General features: G+C 40.9%; 1 protein-coding gene across 1 annotated transcript in view; it reads right to left on the bottom strand.

Annotated features, from left to right (window-relative positions):
* The window catches only part of LOC107102525 (sarcoplasmic/endoplasmic reticulum calcium ATPase 2-like), an 84,389-nt gene extending 77,901 nt beyond the window's left edge, over positions 1-6,488 (bottom strand). Inside the window, exon 1 of the mRNA XM_015401869.1 lies at positions 6,166-6,488. Coding sequence (XP_015257355.1) covers positions 6,166-6,283 — 118 coding nt within the window. The 5' untranslated portion in view covers positions 6,284-6,488. The remainder of the gene's footprint in view (positions 1-6,165) is intronic.
* Positions 6,489-23,857: the final 17,369 nt, after the last annotated feature.

Genomic DNA, 23,857 nt, shown 5'->3' with positions numbered 1-23,857 from the left:
CAGCATGATAACAAATAGCAAACTAAACAAAACATCATAAAGGTAAAAGGGCCAACATCAGCCAAAAAAAAACTGTATTTACCAAACCTATCTGCAGGTGTTTTGGGCTTTAAGGGACGCAGAGAGCAACAATTTTTGCAGATAACAGGAAGACAACAGCATGCCTGTATTTGAGTTTTTTCCTGATAGTTACCTGCCTGAATGCTGCAGCTTTTCTGGGGATGACGGAATACTGCAGGATCCTGAGTGAGCCAGCCACAGACCATGGTCCAGTAACCCTTATGCAGATGATCTCTGCTGGGCTCAGATTTTCTGCTAGTGGTATGTCCCTGTATCTAATAAGGGATGCTGACAATACATCACAAAATAAACTTTAGAGCAGGTGGACTACTTTACTTTTTGATGCAGGATTCCCTAAAGTTACTGGACCACACCAATCTGGAGCTCATGAGCAGGATTTTGTAAACAGAAAATCTAAACGTTTAGGTAAGTTATGGTCAGACCTGGTAACTACATATATTATTTACAGGCATTAAATCACATGAACGCATCTGATCGCTTCAGATCATCTGTAATGCTGACTACATCTTCAGCAACATGGTGAGGATCAGTGAAAGACTCTCAAACCTGTCCCCTCCTTGGATACCTTCTAAACTAGACCTCATTTGTTTAAATGAAGGACCAGATTATCTGCTGGGGTGAATTCTTAGATTATAAATCATATCTTCCATTCATGAGGCACCGTAGTCTACCACATTAAGTCCAAGGACTTAATCCCCTTCACCCCAGAGGGACTTAGTACTTGGACTAGGACGTCATATAGATCTATACATTTCAAGATCTATACATCACACAAGTAACTCCTCTAATTGTGATATATTATGCTAATATAAGTGGCCAGGATATGTTTATTTTGGTCTATTTAGGAATTCAGTCAATCCACTATAGTTACCTTGACCAGTAAATCTTTGATCGACTTTTTTAAAACTTGCAGACATCATTTTGCTTGATTACTTGTGACTTAGGCCCAGTCCGATTCCTCTCACTGGGCTCTGAGAACACTCCAGTGAGTTTCCTCAACGGAGAAGTCCACTCAATGAGGGAAGTGCAAGTGAAGATTTTCTTCCTAAGAAATGGGACACCACTAGTTTCAAAATTACACCCCAGCCCAGTAGATGGCGGTGATACATTGCCTGTGTCATGCAATGGTAGTTATCCCTGCCAAAATGTATATCCCCTCGCCGGGAGCATTATTTTATTCTTCACTTCACATGTTATAGCAGAATATCGCTAGTGATATTGATAAAAAAAAAAAAAACACATGGATGCAGAGTGAACCCGATTAGCTCCTAATCTGTGCATGCTCCCGGTGAGGGGATACAAATTATGGCGGGGATAACTACCTTGGCACAACAACTGTCATTTCCAAACATGTACAAAAATTCGGTACAAAAAGCACACCGAAGGTTGTGACTCACGTTGTGTTTATGCATGACGTATTTGAAACATGTCACTGAAGTGTACAAGCAATGTCTTACTGCATGGGGAGAAGAAGGGCCTTAAGCCAGGCATACAGTGTGCGATTTTTGGGGCGATTTTCCAGTTGTGCGAGAATCTTTCGATCGGCCAGACTTTCAGCCGGATCGTGAGTCGTGTAGTGTACAGGGGGTTTTGAGGGGCAATCAGCCTCTAAGGAACAGGATCAGGAACTTGAGGTCGGGAGAAAATCAAACGTTTGTTTTTCTCCCAACCGTCGTGGGCGAATCGCTCAGTGCGCAATCAAGGATTCTCCCTTAAACACAGCAGCATGGCAGGGATCCAATGAGTGAAACGCAGTTCTGTCTGTAAATCTGGAAGACCCTAGTAGCCACGTTTGCTCAGCCAAGTCTTTTTTCCAAATACTACATCGCCTTTTCTTTTCAGGGCTTTCAGCACAAAATTGCACAAATTGCCAAGGAAGCGCGTTTCACTCTAGTTTGCTTAATATTCCCCTTCTATTATATATTCTATTTGATTGTCTTCCGGATAGACGAGGCAGAGCAGGTAGTACTCACTGTGGAGCTGAGTCCCACGTGGTTTTTAGTCATGCAGTGTGAGCAGGTAAATTGCAAAAGAGCGTTATGCTGCACATACATCGTGAGCTGTGAGCTCACACTACACGACATACAGTTTAGTCGTATAGTGGGAGCTGTAGCTGCATGCAACGACTGGAAAAAAAAACAAAAAAAAACGCACAGTGTACACCCGGCTTTAGTCCCTGTGGAACACATGAAGCCTTGATTCACTCATCATGCTATGTCAAACCTAGCCTTATCTCTTATTCTGGAATTTCTGAAATAAGCCTCAGCTTGTGTTGCATAAGCGGTCGGTCATCCTGTGGGAAGCTCCTGTGGAATATACACAGTCTAAAATCTTTATAGCTTAACACCAAAGTTCAGAGGTTAAAAAAAAATGTTGATGTCAATAATGATAAACAATCAACACTAGTGCAAAAGCCAGGAGGCAGGAATATTGGATTAGGGAATTCCTTCATTCATGTATAATTAAACGACTATCTTTGAAAAAGTAAAGGCTATTTCTCGCAGGGAGCCTCTTATTCTAAAAATGAACACAGCACATTGTAGAAATAAAGGCTGTGGGTGCACAGGACACAATCACCCACCCAAAAAAACTCCCCCCTGCATTAACATGCAAAGAAACAGAGTGAGAGAGGCTGACTTCCAACTCTACAACAATCAGAAGCAGCCATTTCTCAGTGAAGGTGATAAAGCGTCTGGTAAAATGAGGCGCTGGTACGCCGACAGCAGAATTAAGTAAATGCCTTTGAATAAATGAAGGTGAGAGCAGAAATGTATCACTGTCAGAACAAAGAAAAGCATTGATATGCAGACAAAAAGCAATGCCATCAAAACCCCTTTTTAAAATTAAGAGCTTGGCATAGAGAATCATCTTGAATGAAGGGAAAAGGGTAGACCCAAAAAATAAACTAACAGAAATGGAAACGATGCTACAATCTGCACTCTAGCAGAGGAAACCCCCACAGAGGGGAAGCTAGTAACACCTCCATTCAACCTTCACTTTACCTTCAGCATAAATGAGGCAAATGTTAGGGGAGAGAGCTAGGAGATGAAAAACCAGATAAAGGGAAAATCGTAGCTGCAATATTAGTACGATCACGTTGAACGGTTCAGTTACCTATAAGTTTAGCTAATCTGATCAATTAAAAACAATCAAGCAATGCCCAAACCAGGGGCAGAGCTAGGGGGGTTCAGGGGTGGCCATGCCCCAGTTAGCCAATCATTGGCCACTCTTGTGCCACCAAAGAACGATGTGTTACTAGAACTCAAAGATGCCTCTCTGCCACTTTAAATAGTCATTTACAGTCTTCAGATTTCATATTTATTTGACGTTATGTTCTGCTAATGGTGGTAGCTGTAGCTATTATAGCAAAGCAGATCACATTTGTTTGGTTCATCAGAGGTCTCATGTATAACGGCTCAAGAAAACTTTGAGGCGGCGACGCAGTGTGACATTTTCTACATTTACACCAGAAAAAAGCAATAAGATGAAAAACAACTCAGAGAAATGTAGCCTTCCTGTGTTTACTCCGTAGGTTCCTGAACATTAGCATGCTGCCTTTAGCAACAAGCCTTAGTAAAACAAATCCTACCACCGAGTTACTGAGATAGACAGCTTGGTGATTGTCATGGCAACAAACTGTCAACCAGAGCCCTTTGGAGTACACTTAGTGTATTAGTTTTAAGTAAAAAGCAAAAGTATTAAATCCCTCTGTAGCTGCGCACTTTGTGAACAATTGTTCACGCAATTTCTATTGCTTCTACAAGGATCTAAAGGCAGCTTCTGCCGCCTATTAAAGGTGACTGTAGCCCCATTTACACTACACTCTGAAAACCGATAAGTTCAGACCAAGATCGGATCAGTTAATTGTGCCGAGCTCGGTTCCTTACGAGCGTTTACACACCACGCTCGCACAGTTCCTCGCCTCCTACGATCTATGGCGCTACTGCTCTCTAGCGGTAAACAAGCAAATCAAAATGGTGTAAAATTCAGGAAATTTAGTTATAATTGGGATTTTTCGTTGTTTTTGGAGAGTCAGGTGAAGAAGGCAGCCTTTGGTGAATTTACTTGATAAGAGTCGGCTTTTGGGACGTGGATACGACAAACGATAGACTAAACAGGGCTTAAAGACGCAGGAAACAAGACAGACGTTGAGGTTTATCACACCGCTAAGCAGAATCCTCTCTGGCAATCGTGTGGCAATGTAGGGCAGCAGTATTTCTATGAGTGTCTGAAATTTCATGATTTGACTCATGCACTCTTTATCTGAGAACTGATCCAGAACTGGACCACACCGATCCCTACTGTTGAACTACGTAGTACCAGTTTAGCGCGGTCTGGTTCAGTTTTGCGTGCCATTTACACACAACAGTTACCTTGGTTACCGCGCTCGAGCCGCTCTCGGCACGGCTTCAAAAGGTCGGAATGGGGCTTATAACCATCCAGATAATCCAGAGTATCGCCTCATGAGGCAAGCATGTCATTATTTCCCCATCTTTTTAAATTCAGACTAAACAAAGCTGTACTCATTATACCTTGATACCATAAAACCTTGATTTTCAAAAATAACTAAAGAACATTTGCGACTGAAGTTAATTATTTATTGATTTGTTAGCTTCAACCTCATGAAAACTCTTTACAGCTCAGTTATGCAAACATATTTCTGGTAGGATAGTGACTGCTAAGAAGCTTTTAACAGGACCCCCATTTGAATAAAATGTATAAATCAGAGTCCTTTCTACCGATTATTTTAACTAGTTCACGTTAAATAAAAAAGTCCAAAGTTGCATTGCATGTAGAGGTATATTCAGCCCTTAAAGGAGTGCCTACCTGTCACTTGCATTAACCCCACCTTGTTTTTACGCAAATACTGTACCATCACACTGTCAAACTGGAGCATTTTCAATGATTTTGTTTATAATAAGCTCCTAATAACCTTAGGAAGCAATTCCCTCCACCTCCCATCCCTGCAAACTGCTCTGCACAGATGCTCCCTTAAAATAAAGTAGTAGCTTTCGCTTCATCTGCAAAAGCCTGTGGTTGGCCAGCAGAGAAGATGGAGGCAAATGTATTAACCCCCAAAACTACAAATCAAACCTGAGACGCCCTGCTGTTTGTTTTAAGCCCATTCTGATTCTCCAAAAAGCAGCACGCATGCCCTGAAAGTCTAAGCCCTGGGAGGTGAATAGAGGGGTATTCCTTTCCTCTAGTGATCGCTGAGGCAGGAAGTTCACAGCTCAAAGCGAAAGAGATGTTATCTATGGCAAGACGTTGCTTTTTTTCCATGAAGTCATCAAAAGCCCCTGGGTTAGAGAGGCTGGCTTGCAACAAAAGGGCTAGTGTTCAGGCCATACAATGTGCCACTCTGCTCCACAGCTTGGCCACAAATGCAAATGACAAGGCCAGGAGAGAAAGGTGTGCTGATGTCAGGTTGGAGCTGAAAAAGCTCATCAAACAGCAGCATGGTGTAGAGGTGGATGAGGGTTAGGGTGGAGGCAGCTGGGAGCTGAATAAATATCATCCATTCAACCTGCAAAAAACTTTTTTTCTCTGCATATCTTTGAGCTTTTCTTTGCAGGACCTGGAAGTAGACAGTCTGCAGCCAGGCATCTATTTCTCCCCATCTGTGTGGTGCAATGTGAGCTGGGAACATGTGCAGAGAAACTGTTGAAAGTGAAAACAGGTTGTTCGGGCTCTTCTGTTTCATCATCTGATCTGATTCCTTTCAGTCATGCAGCCAGGTAGCCTGAGGCCGCCTGCTCTGCACTTCCTGATCCCCGCCTGCTCTCTAGCCGCTGGTGGCCCTTCATCCAGGAGGAGGAGGAGGAGGAGGAGGAGGGCTGTGACTGTGCAGACCTGAGGTGATGCGTCCCTATTGGTTTATCAGGTTAAATCAAACACCGCAGGAGATCCACATGTTTCAACTTCACCAGTGCATGCTGGACGCTTTCACTACACTGTGTATCAGAGGTTTATCTGAAGGTTGAACATATGACGCCAGCAGAGGGATTTCCTGGCAGATGAAACGTGTAGAGTCGGAGTGAAAGCTGCTTTAATTTAAGCATAAAATAAATAAAAACTACTCACCGTTCGGTCCATATCTTTCCAGATTGACTTTAACCTGATCCGGAGTCAGTCCAGTGTTTTCGTTCACGCCGAAGTGCTCTAAAACTTCGCTCGCAGACTTAGTGTGCGCATTATCCATGTTGGTGTGCGTCGGCTTCAGAGGCTCAGCTCCAGATGCATGTAGATGGAGGAGTAAGGTGCGCGCGGTAGGGAGGGAGAGGGGGGGTGCTGGGCTCCGGTTCGGTCACCTGTTTCCCCCACTAAGCTGAGGAGGAGGAGAAAAACAACCGTCCGGTTCTGTCGTCCTAGTGTCGCTCTGCCGCCTCTGTTACTTCATCTCCATCTGAAGGTGTGCTGTGGCTGCGGCTCCGCAGACCGCCTCTTCGCTGCTCGCCCCGCCCCCCTGCGCACCCATTGGCTGCGGCTACCTGGGCGCAGCTGCTTCCATCCTGATTGGCTGAAACGCTCAATTTGGGCCACATTCAGAAAGTGTTGGGGGAATCGCTCGTTTTTTATTAACCTGTGAATTCAGCAACCTCCATCTGCTCTTCAAGAAAAGACTGACCAGAGCACCTCCAACCAGGGGCGGGTTTAGGAAATCTGGGGCCCTAGGTAGAGACAGGCTGAATTGAGAAGAGAACACATAAAACAGAGCCATTATACAGATACAGACATTTTTATAGAATGGACATACATTATTTGTCCAACCTTTATTCCATCTCTTCCCATCCCTTTTCATGCTGTTTTCCTCTCTATGTTTTCTTTTCTATCTCTGCTTCTGTCTTCTTGAACCCCAGTCAGCCTCAGCAGATGGCCGCTCACACTGAGCCTGGTTATGCTGGAGGTTTCTTCCTGTTAAAAGGGAGTTTTTCCTCTCCACTGAGGGATTGTATTTGAGTAAATTAGTCGAGGCAATCAACTGGTTTTGCTTAGATAGAAAACTCTGAATAAATTTAACTGGATGATCTGGTTGAACTGTAAAGTACCTTGTGATGACATGTGTTGTGAATGGCACTATAGAAATAAACTGAATTGAATTGAATTTAGCAGAGATGTTGTGTTTGTTTTGATCCTATGGGTTATTTTTGCACATTTTTTGCTTTCTATTTCTATAGAAATCATCCATCCATTATCTGACAGACTTGTCCCAATTGGGGTCGCGAGGGGTGCTGGTGCCTATCTGCAGCTGTCAATGGGCGAGAGGCGGGGTACACCCTGGAGAGGTTGCAAGTCCATCGCAGTCTATAGAAATCAGCAGAGATGGGAAGTAACGAAGTACAAATACTTTGTTACTGTACTCAAGTAGATTTTTCTGATATTTTTACTGTACTTTACTACTTATTTTTATGGCAACTTTTTACTTCTACTCCTTACATTTTTACACAAATATCTGTACTTTCTACTCCTTACATCTTAAAAAAATTGGCTTGTTACTTTAGTTTTGAATCATTTCAATGGAGTTACCGTTATTATTTTTCACGTCATCAATACCAAATTCAATCTAATTGGATGGGAAGCTACGTTGCATTTGACGCACCACTACAAGATGAATCGACAGATTCGGCGGTATTCATTCGCGGCAAATCATTGCAGCTTGGTGGCGGTGGCATTAGCATAGTAGTATGGACGACGAGATGATTGAAAATGAACACAACGGAGATCTAGTCCTATTGGCAGACATCCGTTTAAAATGTAGGCAACGGCATGAAAAAAGTGGTTTCTACTTTTACTTTTATACTTTAAGTAAATTTACATGCCTGTACTTTGTTACTTTCACTTGAGTAAAGAAGTTTAATCAGTACTTCCACTTTTACCAGAGTATTTTTTAACACAAGTATCTGTACTTTTACTCAAGTACGGAAAGTGAGTACTTTTGCCATCTCTGGAAATCAGAATCCTTTATAATCCAGAGAGACTGTTACACAGAATCTATATTAGTATAGAATATTAGAAGATTAATTATAAATTATATTCAGTTTATAAAACTTTTGGTCATTATCCCAGTTTTCCAGTTTTTGACACAAAATCCCTGCTAAAAATCAAAAGAACCTTCTATGGGGAATGAATGTAAAAATCTATTTTACATTCTATTCTAACATTTTGTGGCAAAAGATAAATATAAATCTTAAATCTATAGATATAAATATAGAATCCTATATTTATATCTAAATCTTACATTTATATCCAAATCTTCAGGCTCTATCTGAAACTATAGCTTATATCTAAATTTTAAAGTTAAATATCTCCTGAATCTAAATGTTAAAATTAAAACTACACATATGTTACAAATTCAATTCAATTAAATTCAGTTTATTTATATAGCGCCAAATTCACAACACATGTCATCTCAAGGCAGTTTACAGTTCAACCAGATCATACAGTCAAATTGATTAAAAGTTTTCTATCTAAGGAAAACCAGTTGATTGCATTGACTCATTGACTCAAATACAATCCCTCACACTAAGCATGCTTGTAGCGACAGTGGAGAGGAAAAACTCCCTTTTAACAGGAAGAAACCTCCAGCAGAACCAGGCTTAGTGTGAGCGGCCATCTGTTGAGGCCGACTGGGGTTCAAGGAGACAGAAGCAGAGATACAAAAAGCAACTGTAAAAGGCGGCCCCATCCAGGAAACACACAGCCAGGTAGACGAGCTCCGAGCCAGCTCCCATGTCAGAGGATGAGGAGAGCACATCCACTCAGACACGGTCAGAGAAACAGGACCACACTGGAAAACAGGCCGATCTCCAGCATCTATATACAAATAAAATCTTAATCTAAATATATATCTTCAATCTTATATCTTAATCTTAAAGCTACATATGTAATATGACAATGTCATATGACGATGTTGAAAATAAGAAGCTTTTAACTTTTAGTTTTGCAACGTAGTCCTGTAAATAAAATTCTCTAAATATAAATTTTAAATCTAAAAGTTAGATTTGAGATCTATAGCTTAAATATATAGCTGGAAATCTAATATATATTTTATTGTTAAATATTAAAACCAAATCTAAATATATATAAAATCTATATTTTAGATGCAAATATATTTTATTTTCTTGAATTTGAAATTGAAATCTAAATCTATATTTTAAACCAACATGTATATCGAAAATATAAATATTAATTATTTGTCTTAAATCTAAAAAAATAATACTAATAATTTTTGGTAGCTTTTAACATTTGGCACCCCATAACCTCAGGCTTTAACATATACCATTTCAGCTTTATGTAACTATACATGTACACTGAAAAATATCAAAATCTAGATATGTAATTTTTTCTTAAAATAAGTGCATTTGTTCCTGGATTGAGGAGGTAAAAGAGATATTTTGCCAATGGAACGAGACAATTTAGACTTAAAATAAGAAAACACAATTGTATTGTCTTATTTTAAGCGCATATTTTCTAATTATCTTATTTCAAGAGTAAAAATATTCGTTCCATTGGCAAACTATCTCCTTTACCTACTCAGATGAAAGGTAAATACACTTAACTTAATACATTTGTACTTATTTCTAGATGTATGTTGTCTTGTATATGTTTTTGTTTTTACATTTTTGAAGTCTTCCCAATTTTCCTGCAAATAAATGGGGTTATTTGATTCTAACAAATATTATCATCAAGTAAGATGTGACTTTGAGCTCTTTAGTCACACTGTTTGATAATTTGCCATCAATGCTAGTCTTTAAAACAAGGCTAGATGTTTTTATCATAAACCTCAAACCAAAATGGAGTTTTTGATTAAATTTTAAGGGGAAATGTTTATCTGTCATTGTTATCTGGAGATAGGAAACTACAGACTAAGTGCTGATGTGGCCTACTGTCACAGAGAGCTGATTCAATCACCCCCAATGGGACATCCTTTTAAGTTGATTTAATGTGAAGACTGTCTTGTGACAGAGTTGATATGATCCCTGCATGTCAGGCCGCCTCTGAGGACAGCCAACCACAATTTCATTAAATCTTTCCTTCCCACTTGTTTTATATCTCAATTTATGTTATTTTTCATTTTCTCTACTCTTACATTTGAATAGACCATTTCATTGTTAATGATTATTTATTATTATTTCTAAAACAAAATTAGAATTGCAAATTCATTTCCTGGTGAAGATTCTCAGTAATCCAGGTCATTCTAAAAATGTTTAAAAAAAAAAACAATACACTGGGCTTTGTTTCCAAGTTTGAAGACGTTTCGCTTCCCATCCAGGAAGCTTTTTCACTTCAAAATGTCAGAAAGAGTGTTGAGTTCCAGGCTTTATACAGTAGTCAGTCCAAAGGGGTGCATTTCAATTTGCATGTTTTCTAAACAAAAACAAGGCTCAGCAGCCTCCAGCCGCCTCTTTGCGGGGCTCCACTACTGTTCACGGCGGCTGAAAGTAGATTTTAGCGTTTTTCACAGACGTAATCCAAACCGCAGGCACCAGAATAATAAAATGGAACATATTTTGCTGACAGGTTTCGTCATTTTAGGTTGATTTAGGCGTTTATAAACTGTTTCAGGGCAGTGATCCTAGTGCTCTGCATCAGCAGCGCTGTGTCTGTCTCCCTGCCAACCCCCAGATCAGCTTCTCTGATTGGCTGTGTGGCGCGTTGAGCAGCAAAAGTTAAATTTTGTCCAACTCTAGCAGCTGCTTCTTTTGCAGCACATCAGATGCTCAGAAGTTCATAACGCACTGCTTCAGCTGCTCAAAATGCGCTGCTCAAAACACGCTGCAGGACCCTTTGCTGCGCCTTGATGCACTTCAAAAATTGATTTTATATCTAAACTTGCGGTCTCAACATAGCATTAGACCTAAACTTTAGACTTAGAGAAACTTTATTGTCATTTTGTATACACAGAGTGCATAGAAAACGTTCTTTTTCTACAGCTCTCATGACATTTCCATTTCTTAAAGTGCAGCAGTGGTCAAATGTAAACACTGTGAGCAAAAAAAAACAAAGAAACGCATTGATATGGTCAGTTTGATGCAGAGTCTGTGACATGATTTTGAGTTTTTTCAACATTTAGCTGTCTGATGGCGGTGGGAACAAGATGTTTTGGAATCTGCTGGGAGAACAGTCCATGGTGGGAACGTGAGGGGTAATTGATAATGTTACCGCCTCAGGACATGCAGCGCTGGGATGAAATGTCTTTAATGGAGGGGAGAGGAACCCCAATGATCTTCTCTGCAGTTCTCACTACTCTCCTCACCTTCTTCTAGTCTGCAGCGCTGCAGTTAACCTTGTGGCATAGTTATAGCATCTAATAGCAGAGTCAGAGAGACCTTACTTGAAGAAGGAACACTGAAGGCCTAAAAAAAAGGTTGTATTTTATGTCTAAACTTGGTCAAAATTTCTCCTGCACATGGTTGTGTATATTATTTTAAGTGAATTTGAGATTCAAACTTTACCAAAATATAAAAACTGTCATTCAAGCTGCATTTGCCTTGTTTTACTTTTTACTTATACTTTTCATTACATTACTTGAGTACATCTATTTTTACAGTAATGTTTATACTTAAGTACAAGACATTTCAGATACTTTAAGACAGGCATCCCCAAAGTCGGTCCTCGAGGGCCGCTGTCTTGCATGTTTTAGAGGTTTCCTGTGATTTAGCACTCTTCGTTTTCCATCTTCCCTTGACCTCATAGCACCTTCTAATGAGGTCATGGAAACAAGCTTCAAAAGTACTGGAGGCAATTATTTATTGATCTTTTTTGCTAGTGTACCCAGAAGTGCCAGTTACAAACAGGCTAGTTGATACAAGCCCTCATTGCAGCCCTAAGGGCAAGCGCCACTAAGATTATGATAATGAAGCAACAGAAGCTGGTTTGACTTTCTTATTAATGTTTTGAAAGAATTTCCGAGGAAAGTGAGGAGGTCTTTCCCAAGACAGAGCGACACCCTTTAAAAAGGAACTGATTTTTAACACCTGCTGGTTTGTAATCACCAACAAATCTCAGTTTTTTTTCACTGCAGTTTATGCAATAGTTTTTAAATAAAGGCATAGTTTGAAACAACAACAAAAATATTTCCGACGATTCACTGCCAGAAATGAATAAAATTGAACTGTAGCACATAAGGATGTTCCAGGCTCACCCTATGCATGGTTGAGGGTGCCCATTTAAGACATATCTAAACGGTCGTATCAAGGTCTATGATTAAAATAAATAGATAACACCTGTGGCTGGTCCAGGTGCAGTCCATTAAAACCCTGACGTTCACTAGGCATGTAAATCTACACATATTTATAAAAATACAAATTCAGCTAAAGTTTGGATTACCTGCTTTCTTGGAGCAGAAACTGTATGGCCCTTTGGGGATGGAGTTTTCCTATTTTCCCCTTTCAAGCTACGGTTCTTTGAAAATATTTTGACCTTCTACTATGACAAAAGCACTGGGTATTTAATCCGCTCGTAGGTGTGACAGAGTGCAAGCAGCAGTGTCTGTCCTGATTCCATATTGGGCCTTATAATGTACTGATGAACTGTTGTTTTTTTTTTATTGTTTTTTTCAGTTGCTGCAAACTAAAATCTTCGTTTGGATTAAATGTACACAGTTCTTTCTTTAATGAATATGACAATTTCTAAAAAGCAAATGAAGTTTGAATCTAACAGCAGGAATAACTAAGAAGAACAAAAGTGATATAAGCAGATGGTGACTGAATAGACAACAAGCTGCAATAATTTAAAAAGAAAAAAGATATTTCACAAGCGAGAAGATGCATTTCAAATAAGCTGATAAAACAGGCTAAGGAACATGTGATAATTGGAATAAAAGTGAATAACATCTTACAGTGGTGGGTGGAATGTGAAATGCATTTTAAGCTGCACAATAGGTTAACAGAACGTCTGCAGCTCTGGCAGCTGTGCTCTCTGTCCCTGTAATACTGCCAGTTCCCCCAAGGAGTCTCATTCAATGTTGGCTGCAGTAATGTTGGGAAACAGCCCCTCAGTCTTCAGGACCAAGGCTGAATACCTGATGTCAGGAAGAGTTGAGGAGCCAAGCCTGAACTTTGCAGTGAAAGGACCAACTAATAACTATTTGGCATAAAACAGGGTTTCCCAATCTTCCACCATACTGACAACCTCCTAAAAATAGATATGATTACTTCTCACTATATTCATTTGCACATACAAATTTGTCATTGTATCCATTTGAAATACATCTGTTTTTTAAATAATTAATTGTAAAATTCATAACTTTAAATGTATTTTTAATTGGGACATTTAATCATTTCATTTCATATTTTAGGATATGGCCATAAATCTAATGTTAAACTAAGGGATTAAAATAAATAAATAAATAAAGGTTACACTCACTTATTTCATGGGACATGCACATTTATGCATGTCATTATGTATTTCAGCCTATGGAGGATTTTCCTGTCAAAAACCAAGAGCATGTATTTTCCATTTCATAGTAGAAGATCCTTGACTCGCATTCAAAACTTCAGCTTTCTCTTTTTTTTTTTCTTTTTTTTTACAGTGTCCTGTCTGTCAATGTGGCAATAAGAATAACTGTCTTGAGCCCATCGGATTTTGCTTTCACAAGTGGAGCAGTAGGGCTATCGCCATAGTGTTCCACTTGATTTATGCATATAAATCTTTATTGTAATTTATGCAGGGAGTATTACAGATTATTCGGACACTGCACTGTAAGTAGAACAGGAAAGGAAAAACAGAAAAAAATGAGAAAAGATGAAAGAAAGAGGAGATAAAAGGGAGATAATGATAAAACGTCTTCAGTCTGCTTCATCACCTGCAAAGAGATGTAAAAAGAACAGCACGACAAACGGATATAGTATAAGAGATATAATAAAATAACACCTTAATACCATCGCTGAAGTATAAGTAGTATTATTTAATGTGACATGTATACTATGGTAGCTGAAGATAAGAATATGGGCTTTCTGTATGGAAGTGAATCTCAAAGTACCTGGAGCCAAGCACCTGTAGGTGTTGGTGAGAGTGCACTTGTGCATGTAAAGTTTATACAAATGCTCAGTAGTGGTTGTGAAGAGCGGAGGACATGCCCCTCCAGACCCAAAGCCCAAGACGCCCAAAGGGACCCCAAGAGCAAAGCCGCCCAGGAGGGGCCAAGCCAGGAAATCTGACCCCCCACCAAGGGAGGAGGAGAGATGGCCCCTAGGAAATCCCTCACCCACTGCAATGCCGGAGCCCCCGGGAGCCGCAGGAACGAGTCCGTGGGCTCCGCCAGCAGCTAGTCACCCTGAAGTCGTGAGCATTTATTTGATTCAAGCACAGCTTGTTCTGAACGTGAGCAGAAGAAAGTAAATGAGAGAAGAAAATATCTGTGCAAGAAGCATTAGACCTGAGAGCAACGATTTGATGGAGAAGAGAATATATTTAAGAGAAAGCAGAAATTTTGAATGTGAGCATTAAAAGTTTTGAGTGCAAGTAGAGGAAATCCCTCTCTCTACTTTTCAAAAAGGAAAACTCCTCCAAATCAGCCCTCCATATACCTCAGGGATCACTAACAGTATTTGTAGTGACTCCCTACTTGCTGTCCCAACCCATAATTAGTGTACAATAAATACAACGCGCAACAACTGAATGGAGCAGGCTCGGAGCTTGTCTGCCTGACTGTGTCTTTCCTGTGGAGCTGGTTGACAAGTTCCTTTGTTTCTCTGCCTCTTTCGGTATCTCTGCTTCTGTCTCCTTGAACCCCAGTCGGCCTCTGCAGATGACCGCTCACACTGAGCCTGGTTCATGTGGAGGTTTCCTCTGTTGAATGAGAATTTTTCCTCTCCACTGTTGCTACAAGCATGTTCGGTGTGAGGGATTGCCTTGGAGTCAATGAGTCGATGCAATCAACTGGTTTTCCTTAGGTTTGACTGTATGATCTGATTAAATTGTAAAGAGCCTTGATTTGACGTGTTGTGAATTGTCGCCATATAAATAAACTGAATTGAACAAATTAATGTATGAATGTAATTATCAATTACTGCAACCACTCAGTTGCAACGGTAATGCGTTGTTCTATAAGATTTATGTCAGGCTCAGAACAAAAGGACCCAGTAATCCATGCGGATCCAGGGGGCCAAAGTAGCATTCGAAGAAGTGCTCGGGAGTCAGAGCAAAGAGATCAGAGGGCCAAAGAGGTACCGATGGGAAATCCAGGATGGTGTAAGGAAACAGTTCCAGGTTGGGTTCACAGACAGGCAGAAATCCAGCAGGAGTCCGATGACAGACCAGGCAAAAAGATCAGAGCAAGGACAGGAAGGCTCAGAGCTCCAGAGGCTGAAGAGGTTAGGATCAAGCAATTAGAAACACTCAGGATTGCCTGAGAACTCTCACCAAAGGCTTGAATAATCTGGCATTGATGACCGATTTGAAGGCTGGTTAAATAGAGAATGGAGCAGGTGGATCAGATGAACGGTAATGAGAATTGGGATAGGTGAATGAAATGAGTAATTAGACCAGTCATCAGCACCAAGATCAGACAGATTTCTTTGTCCTCCTTTCAAAATCTGTTTCAATACTGACTATTAAGGTGCCACTCTAAAGCTCTGATGTGTGTTATAGAGAGGAGCCCTGATATGTATTATGAATAAGAAGTAGACAAAAATCAACAAATTATAATCAATAAAAAGAGGCTATTTCAGCCTCAGTATACAAAACAACACTTGATAGAGATTTAGCATTCAGCCAAATATCAGTAGAATGAATCTGCTTTTGCTTTATAATAAATGTCATTGGTTCATCAGGGCTGTCCAGTGGCACAGTGGAGCAGTGAGTAGTACTGCTGACTTGCAGCAGTGGGGGATGTATTGGCCTAGTGATAAGAGCAGTCCTCTTGTGCTCTGAGAGGATTGCAAGTACCCGTTTCAATCCCCAAAGCCAGCACTCCTGGTTCCTGAGCAAGACCTTTAACCCCCACACTGCTTCCCGGGCGCCGCCCAATGGCTACCCAAGGGGATGTGATAAATGCAGAGGTAAATTTCTACAATGTGAGATCATCCATCCATTTTCCGCATGCTAATCTCAAGCGGGATTGTGAGGGGTGCTGGTGCCTATCTCGCACTCTACAGGCGAGAGGCGGGGTACACCCTGGAGAGAACCCACGCGTGCTCAGGGAGAACATGCAAACTCTAAGCAGAAAGTCCCTTGGCAAGGGATTAAACCCGGAGCCTTCTTGTTGCAAGGCAGCAGTGGTACCCACTGCGCCACTGAGTGGCCCAATGTGAGATCATTAAAGTTCAATTATTATCAATCGTCATTGTTAAGAAGGTTCTGGGTTTTATTCGCGGCCCGGGGCCTTTCTGCATGGAGTTTGCATTTTCTCCCTTAACATGCGCGGGTTCTCTCCGGCAACAACACCCCTAATGACCATAGTTGGGATAAAGCGTGACGGAAAATGGATGGCTGGATTAGTTGTTTTTTTTGCAAACTCAGAGTTGATGCTTCTTACGTATACTTATGGAAGTTCATTTGGGTTTTTGTTGTTGTTTTTTACTAAAAAATGTCAATTAAACTCAAATTAAATAAAAAAAAAAACTTATGCACTTGTCAAAATTCAAGAAATCAATGCTGCTAACCAGAGTCCAGATAAACCAATGATCAGGATGTTGGGCCCACAGGATTGTGTGCTGAGCTGTGTTAGGGTTTCACTTACCTTTTCCTCCTCAGAGTCTCCAGCCCAGACAAGCCTCCAGCTAGTTCCAATTGGACGCAATCAGGGAGCAGTATTTAGAGGAGTGGATTCCCTGGGACGGACGCCAGTCGGTTGAATTCCACATAGTGGTAACCTACCTGCTAGCTCTCTTAAGACTGAACTTTATGCGTAGACTCAAACTTACCTCCTTGTCCTCCTTCTCTCCTAGAAGCCTTGCAGTCTCCAAGCCGGTTCTCCACTCAGTCCTCCTGGATCCATCCTCGATTGCTCACCTGCCTGTCCACCCTCTGGAGCTCTCAAGCCGAAGCCCCACCATCTCAGCCAAACTCAATCTCTGTGGGCTCATCCAACCTCCCCTCCATCTGCTCCGCTCTCCAAGGAACTGTAAGGAGTTTGCATCATATCTTAATTACTCAGTTCCTCCTGCCTGCGTCTAATGACCTCTCTCCCCTTGCAGTTCCAGACTAAGCCGCAGTTCCCCGAACATCTTGGCCAGTCCAGACTCTCTGTGAAAACTTCTCAATAAACATTCTAAACCACTTCCTTACTCGTATTGTGTCTGCGCCAAATTCTACTCTAGATTCATGTCACAGGAAAACTTTGCATGGTGAAATTAGCCAATGCTACCAATTCAAGGTGTGTGGAGCAGACAGTTTATATAATAATAATTATGATGATTGAACTTTATTGGAGAAATTTACCTCTGCATTTAACCCATCCCCTTGGCGAGCTGTGGGCTGCAACCGTGGGGTGCCCGGAAACAGTGTGGCGTTAAGAGTGTTGCTGAGAGACCCAGAGTGGCAGTCGCTGGGAGTGGGGTTCAAACTCAGAACCTCAGGATTCCAGGCTCTATGCCCTTAACACTAGTTTCCTATCAAAGAAGACTTAATGTTGAAATTAAATGGTGCTTCAACAGGGTATTGGTTTTGGTTTGCATATGTTATGCATCATGACAATATTGCTTTACATTCTCATTTATTTGTATGTTTCTTTGTTTTTCAGAGTAAATTAAATAACAGAAAAAAAGTTTTTGAAATGATTTACAAAAATTTTTTTCTTTCCTTTACTTCATAAAAATGTGAATGTGTACAACCTGCTCCACCGTACAAGAATCTAAAAATCGGTAAGTCCTGTGCAATGCTTAAAGCTTTTTGACTCGCAACCAATTAGGACACAGAACATGATCTTTGCCAATATGTCACATACAGTTTCTACTTAAACTCAAAGCTGTTAACGTTTCTCATAACCATGTGGTAAAACAATTACTAACAGAATTTACCAAAAAGTGGGTCTGGCTGCAGTCATATGGAGCTGTTTCAAATACTTAGTACATTGCAAAAAGTGTAAAGTAAGTCATTTTTTCCTTAAAATAAGTGCATAGTCACTTTGCCAATAGAATAAGACAATTTACTTTTAAAATACGGTAAGAAAAAAACAACTGAAGTCTATTCTTTCAAGTGCATAATAACTAATTATCTTATTTTAATGGTAAAAATACTCATTCTACTGGGACAGAATCTTAATTAAGGGTAAATACACTTATTTTAATAACTTTAAGCTCATTTTCAGAACGCTTTTGCATTGTATGTCGAGGTGAGAGAACCTTCAAATGAGCAGAAGGAACTTTTAACTGACTGCATCTAATGTTTGGTTTGTGTAACTGAACAACCACCCTCTTCCAAAACCTCAAGTCTTTATATTATCTTCCATGTTTGCCCTTTTTTCATGTTGCTCAGTCTCTCCCATCAGTTCTTTCCAGCTTCCCTGACCCTGCAAAAGAAAAGTATCCCCAATGGATGATGCTGTGACCACTATGTTTCCCTGTGGAAATGGTTAGCTCAGGCTAATGAGCATTGTTGTTTTTCACCGCACAGGTAGTTTTGCATACAGGTCACATCTGACCAAATTTGTGGAGCTAATAATTGTCGTGTTGACCTTTCACTTGTGCAGTGGATCTTGGTGGAGCTCCTCCACGGTTATATGGTCAAGATGGCAGAGTGTAAAATGCAGTGGCTGCTAGAGGTCTTTAACAATCTGCAATAATTTCTTCCAAAATATGCTGCCTAACACGCTACAGACTATGCATCAATCCAGGATCTATGACTCCCAGCGCCTGCTAGAGTTATGGTCATCAAGGGATTTTTTTCTGGACTCGTAGATACAACTATTCTTGACCATTTAAGGAGCTTAGCTGTGCTTTGAGCACATGTACCAGTGGCCCACAACGCAGAAGACCCGTAGAGCAAACCACACTGGAGGAGGAGCAAGCGAAGACAGTGTGAAAGACAAAGAAAACACGACAGCAGAGCTTACTGTGAAGCTAAAAGCTAACCCCTACAAACCTGGTTTTCCTTTTCTCCTAAACTGTTTACATTTTGATCACTGCTGCACTTTATAAATGGTGATGTTTATTGCACTGTTGTAAGCTGCTCATTCACTGTTGAAAAGCTGTATCCATCGAAATTTCGTTTTGTATATACTATGTGTATACAAAATGACAATATGATGGTTCTTATCTCCACTGATAAGGCTTTCTTTCCAGTAACTATTCTTCTTTCACGTATTAAATAGAACAAATTCAAGGTGGTTGTTAGGATTCCTGTCTGTGTGGTTTGTGTTTGTCTTCTTTTTCCTCCACCAGGCGGAGCCTGGTTCTGGTTGGTCTCCTCACACACCTGTAAAGAGTTACCTCATCAATGGAGTGCTCTTGAGCTGCTGACTGCCACTACCTCGACGCCAGAGTGTTTGCCAGTTTTGGGTACTCTAGCCAAACTGAGTTTTGCTGAGCCAAGCTGAGTTTTTGTCTACCTGAGTTTTAACCTCGCTGTTTTTATCTTTGCCTCTTGGCAGGAAGTGATCCTGCAAATGGGTGTTTCGGACCTTCTCTCCCCTGGAAGGATCTTCTGAGAATCAAGCTGAGCTGAGGATTCAAGGTTGAGGTTCTGATCAACTCATTTCCCCAAGGATCGTTTGGGGCTTCTCTCTAAGCAGGGGATTCATCTCCACAACAACCCGTTCAAGTATCGCAGAATATCTAAGTTGCAGTCAGCTTCTCCGTTCATCTACAAACAACCGCATTCTGGGTAAACCCTGTCCGCCCTCCATCGAATGAGACAAACACTGGAACACCCCCACACCGACTGGAGTCAAAAGAGTCAACCATTTTCTGGAAACGTGAGTCTGCAATCTATTTCTCCACTTCAAGTTTGAGAATCAAATTTCCCACTCAGCCTGAACTGACCGCAGTGTCTTTCCCTCACTTTCCAGATCGAGCAGTGTTCAAAGCTACACTGGATTCACCACAACCTTCTCAATAAACCTGTTAAACTTTCCCCTGGTCTCTCTGTATTGGTTTCCTGCATGTGGGTCGGAGCACTTGATAAAACCATGACAGTGCTTGGTACAACAGGATTTTGCAGAACACTATTCTAAAACATTTCATGTTTTCTGGATTTTCTTGGAAAATAGTCCCAATCTGAAAAGCTGTAGCAGTAAAATCTCATAACATAAACAGGGCTTGGAAAGTCCACTTTTCTTGCTCTATGATTGTTTGTGTCCCAAATGATCTTTACTGATTACCAAACTGTAAGACCAAGCTGCTGCAAACCTTTTGCCTGAGGGCAAAATGAGGAGGCCACAACATAGAAGCAGATGTTGAATGATTCTGCAGATTCATTGCAGACTGTGGGAAGAATTATCCAACCAAATGGAAGCACAAAAAAAAAAAAACCTGGTGCTCCAGATTTTCCTTCTCTCCGTCTTTATCCAGGGTGTAAGGTTACTGCGGCACAATTTCCTCACCGCATGCGGACTTAAAAATGGGTCTGCTGCTGGAGATCACCGGTGCTGGACTGGGACCTCACAAGTTTAGAGGAACATCATGCTCCAAATCTGTCCTTGTTCACAGCTGGCCTCTTCTCTCATAGCAGGAAAAATAGAGTATATATACCTGGAGTTTATGTAACTTCCAGCACTGTGGTCCTGAGGATGGTACCTGTCTTTGTAAAGTTCTTCAAAGCTAAATGTGAACAAGTTGCCCCTTCACTTTGGGACTTCTTTTTCACTGCCTCAGAACATAAATAAATATTTCCTTGAAGAGCTACATGTAATCAAGCAGCATTACACAGCAGAATGAAACAATGGTATGAGTGGCTCTTTGAGCAAAAGTGTTTGAATCAGACATGATGGTGACAGCAATGTTAAATGTCAGTGCTCTTCTGATAAAGGAAAACCCCACCACAGCCTCTCCTTCAGCTCGCTAACCTCTTTCCCATCTCTAGCACACACTGGGGAGCTGTGCTGATCTCAGCAAGTCACACAACATTTCTAAAGCAGCACCGTCAGCCGGCCGATAGCATTTGCCTTTCTCTTTTGCCTGCAGCTCTCATTTGCATGAGGAAAATGAGCCATGGCCTCTCAGGCAACAAAAAAAAAAAAAAAGATAGTGATGAGAAACAATATTTTCCCCCTCATCAGTTTCGTCTGCTTGTGTTTTGGCACAAACAGGCTGTTGTGTTTCTGGTTTTGGCAACCTTGACTATCACAATAAATTTAAATATTGGACATAAGCAAATAAAAAATGGATGATTTTGTTTCAGAAGAAAATGGGCTTTCCTCACCAAGCTGGCTCAACAAACAACAAGACACTTTGATAAACCTTAACTAAAAATATAAATATCTCAAAATACAGAACATCACCAAGAACATGTAAGAGAAATTAACTTAGAATAGAATACATTCAAATAGCATAATTCAAATTTATTGTCATTACAGCGCAACAACTGCAAAGCAGCGAAGCGTACATCATTTACATCATTTCCATCATTCACGTCAGGTTACAGAGCCATTTCTAAGGCTGTACATCCACACAGAACCAAAGACGGTTGAGTAGTTTGAGCAGTAAAAGGAGCCAAATGTGTTAACAAAGCATTTCACTCTCACTCTGCAGGTTAACTAGTGGTTCCTAGAGTTTCTAAAACTAGAATGGGAGGCAGATATTTTAGTTATCAGGCTCCTCTCCTGTGGAACCAACTACCAGTTTTAGTCCGTAAGGCAGACACCCTGTCTACTTTTAAGACTAGGCTTAAAACTTTCCTTTTTGATAAAGCTTATAGTTAGAGTGGCTCAGGTTATCCTGAGCTATCTGTATAGTTATGCTGCTATAGGTTTAGACTTCTGGAGGACATAGAGACACCTTTTTCATCATTCTGCCCCATTGTATCTCTATTCTCCCACTCTGGATAATCTGTTAGTTCAATCTCTAACATTATACTCTCTCTGCTTTTTCTCATAGTAACTTCATCTGGTCTGCTTAGTGTGAGGGATTGCGTTCGAGTCAATAAGTCAATGCAATCAACTGGTTTTCCTTAGGTAGAAAACTTTGAATTAATTTGACTGGATGATCTGGTGAACTGTAAAGTGCCTTGAGATGACAAATGTTGTGAATTATTGCTATAGAAATAAACTGAATGGAATTGAATTAGTTGGAATAAGCCCTCATCTCAGTCTAATAGAAATTTTTGGTTAGCTTCAAAAGCATGTGTANAAACTTTCCTTTTTGATAAAGCTTATAGTTAGAGTGGCTCAGGTTATCCTGAGCTATCTCTATAGTTATGCTGCTATAGGCTTAGACATCTGGAGGACATAGGGACACCTTTTTCATCATTCTGCCCCATTCTATCTCTATTCTCCCACTCTGGAGAATCTGTTAGTTCAATCTCTAACATTATACTCTCTCTGCTTTTTCTCATAGTAACTGCATCTGGTCTGCTTAGTGTGAGGGATTGCGTTCGAGTCAATAAGTCGATGCAATCAACTGGTTTTCCTTAGATAGAAAACTTTGAATCAATTTGACTGGATGATCTGGTGAACTGTAAAGTGCCTTGAGATGACATATGTTGTGAATTAATGCTATAGAAATAAACTGAATGGAATTGAATTAGTTGGAATAAGCCCTCATCTCGGTCTAATAGAAATTTTTGGTTAGCTTCAAAAGCATGTGTAACACTTTGGCATCCAAAACCAACTCAGTTAGACCAGTTCTTTAAAAAAGGAATGGGTCAAAATAACAACAAACTAAGAAGGCGAACTGCAAAGGGCCTTGAGATGACATGTGTTGTGAACTGGCGCTATATAAATAAACTGAATTCAGTTGAGTTCACAATCAATGAAATAATTTCTGAAACACCCAGAACTCGGAAGTCTACCATTTGTGTTTGTATCACTGCATGTGATCCAAAGTCCTACTTTGGCTCATGTGCCTCCACATGGTGTCTACCCTGGGGGTCAAACTTTTCGGTGTCAAAAGATATCGGACAACAAAGAAGAATCCACCAAAACCCGGCTTCCTGCAGACGGGGTGGGATCCAAAGTAAGTCATTATTATCAAGACGATGTTAAAGCTAATAATTACAGCTAACCACAAATAATCAAAAAGGCTGTTTATTATGGAGGACATTTTGTTCCATTATGATGTAACCAAAGAAAAGATTTTCTAAAAGGAACTATAAAAAATGCAATCGAGAAATTAAATTTAAAACATTTTAATTATAAAAGGTTTCGAGAATTTGTTATATTTTATCTTGGCTAACCTTGGGGACCGCCAGCTGCGGCACAGGAACCTTGAGGACTGCAGACTGCGGCACAGGAGCATTGAGGACTGCCAACTGCGGCACAGGAGCCTTGAGGACAGCAGACTGCTGCACAGGAGCCTTGAGGACTGCCAACTGCTGCACAGGAGCCTTGAGGACAGCAGACTGTGGCACAGGAGCCTTGAGGACTGCAGACTGCGGCACAGGAGCCTTAAGGACCGCCAACTGCGGCACAGGAGTCTTAGGGACCGCCAACTGCGGCAGAGGAGCTTACGGACAGGCAGCACAGCCTGGGACCCACGAAAAGGAGGCACTGCTTTGGACCCACAGAGAGACGGCAATGGATTCCTCTGGAGGGTCCTAGAAGACTAGAAAAACCCGATAAGGGGTTCTTCTTCTAACTCTGATAAAGCTCTGTTTCACAGCATAGTCCAACATGGGGCTCGGGTGTCTCTGGACAGTGCAGAGGGTGCTCAGGGGTCTCTGGATGGCCCAGAGCATA

The sequence above is a fragment of the Cyprinodon variegatus genome, unplaced genomic scaffold (assembly GCF_000732505.1).
Source record: "Cyprinodon variegatus isolate N-32 unplaced genomic scaffold, C_variegatus-1.0 Scaffold1270, whole genome shotgun sequence".
NCBI classification, from domain to species: Eukaryota; Metazoa; Chordata; class Actinopteri; order Cyprinodontiformes; family Cyprinodontidae; genus Cyprinodon; species Cyprinodon variegatus.
Note: the sequence above shows the minus strand (reverse complement) of the source record. Positions and strands in the feature narration are given on the sequence as shown.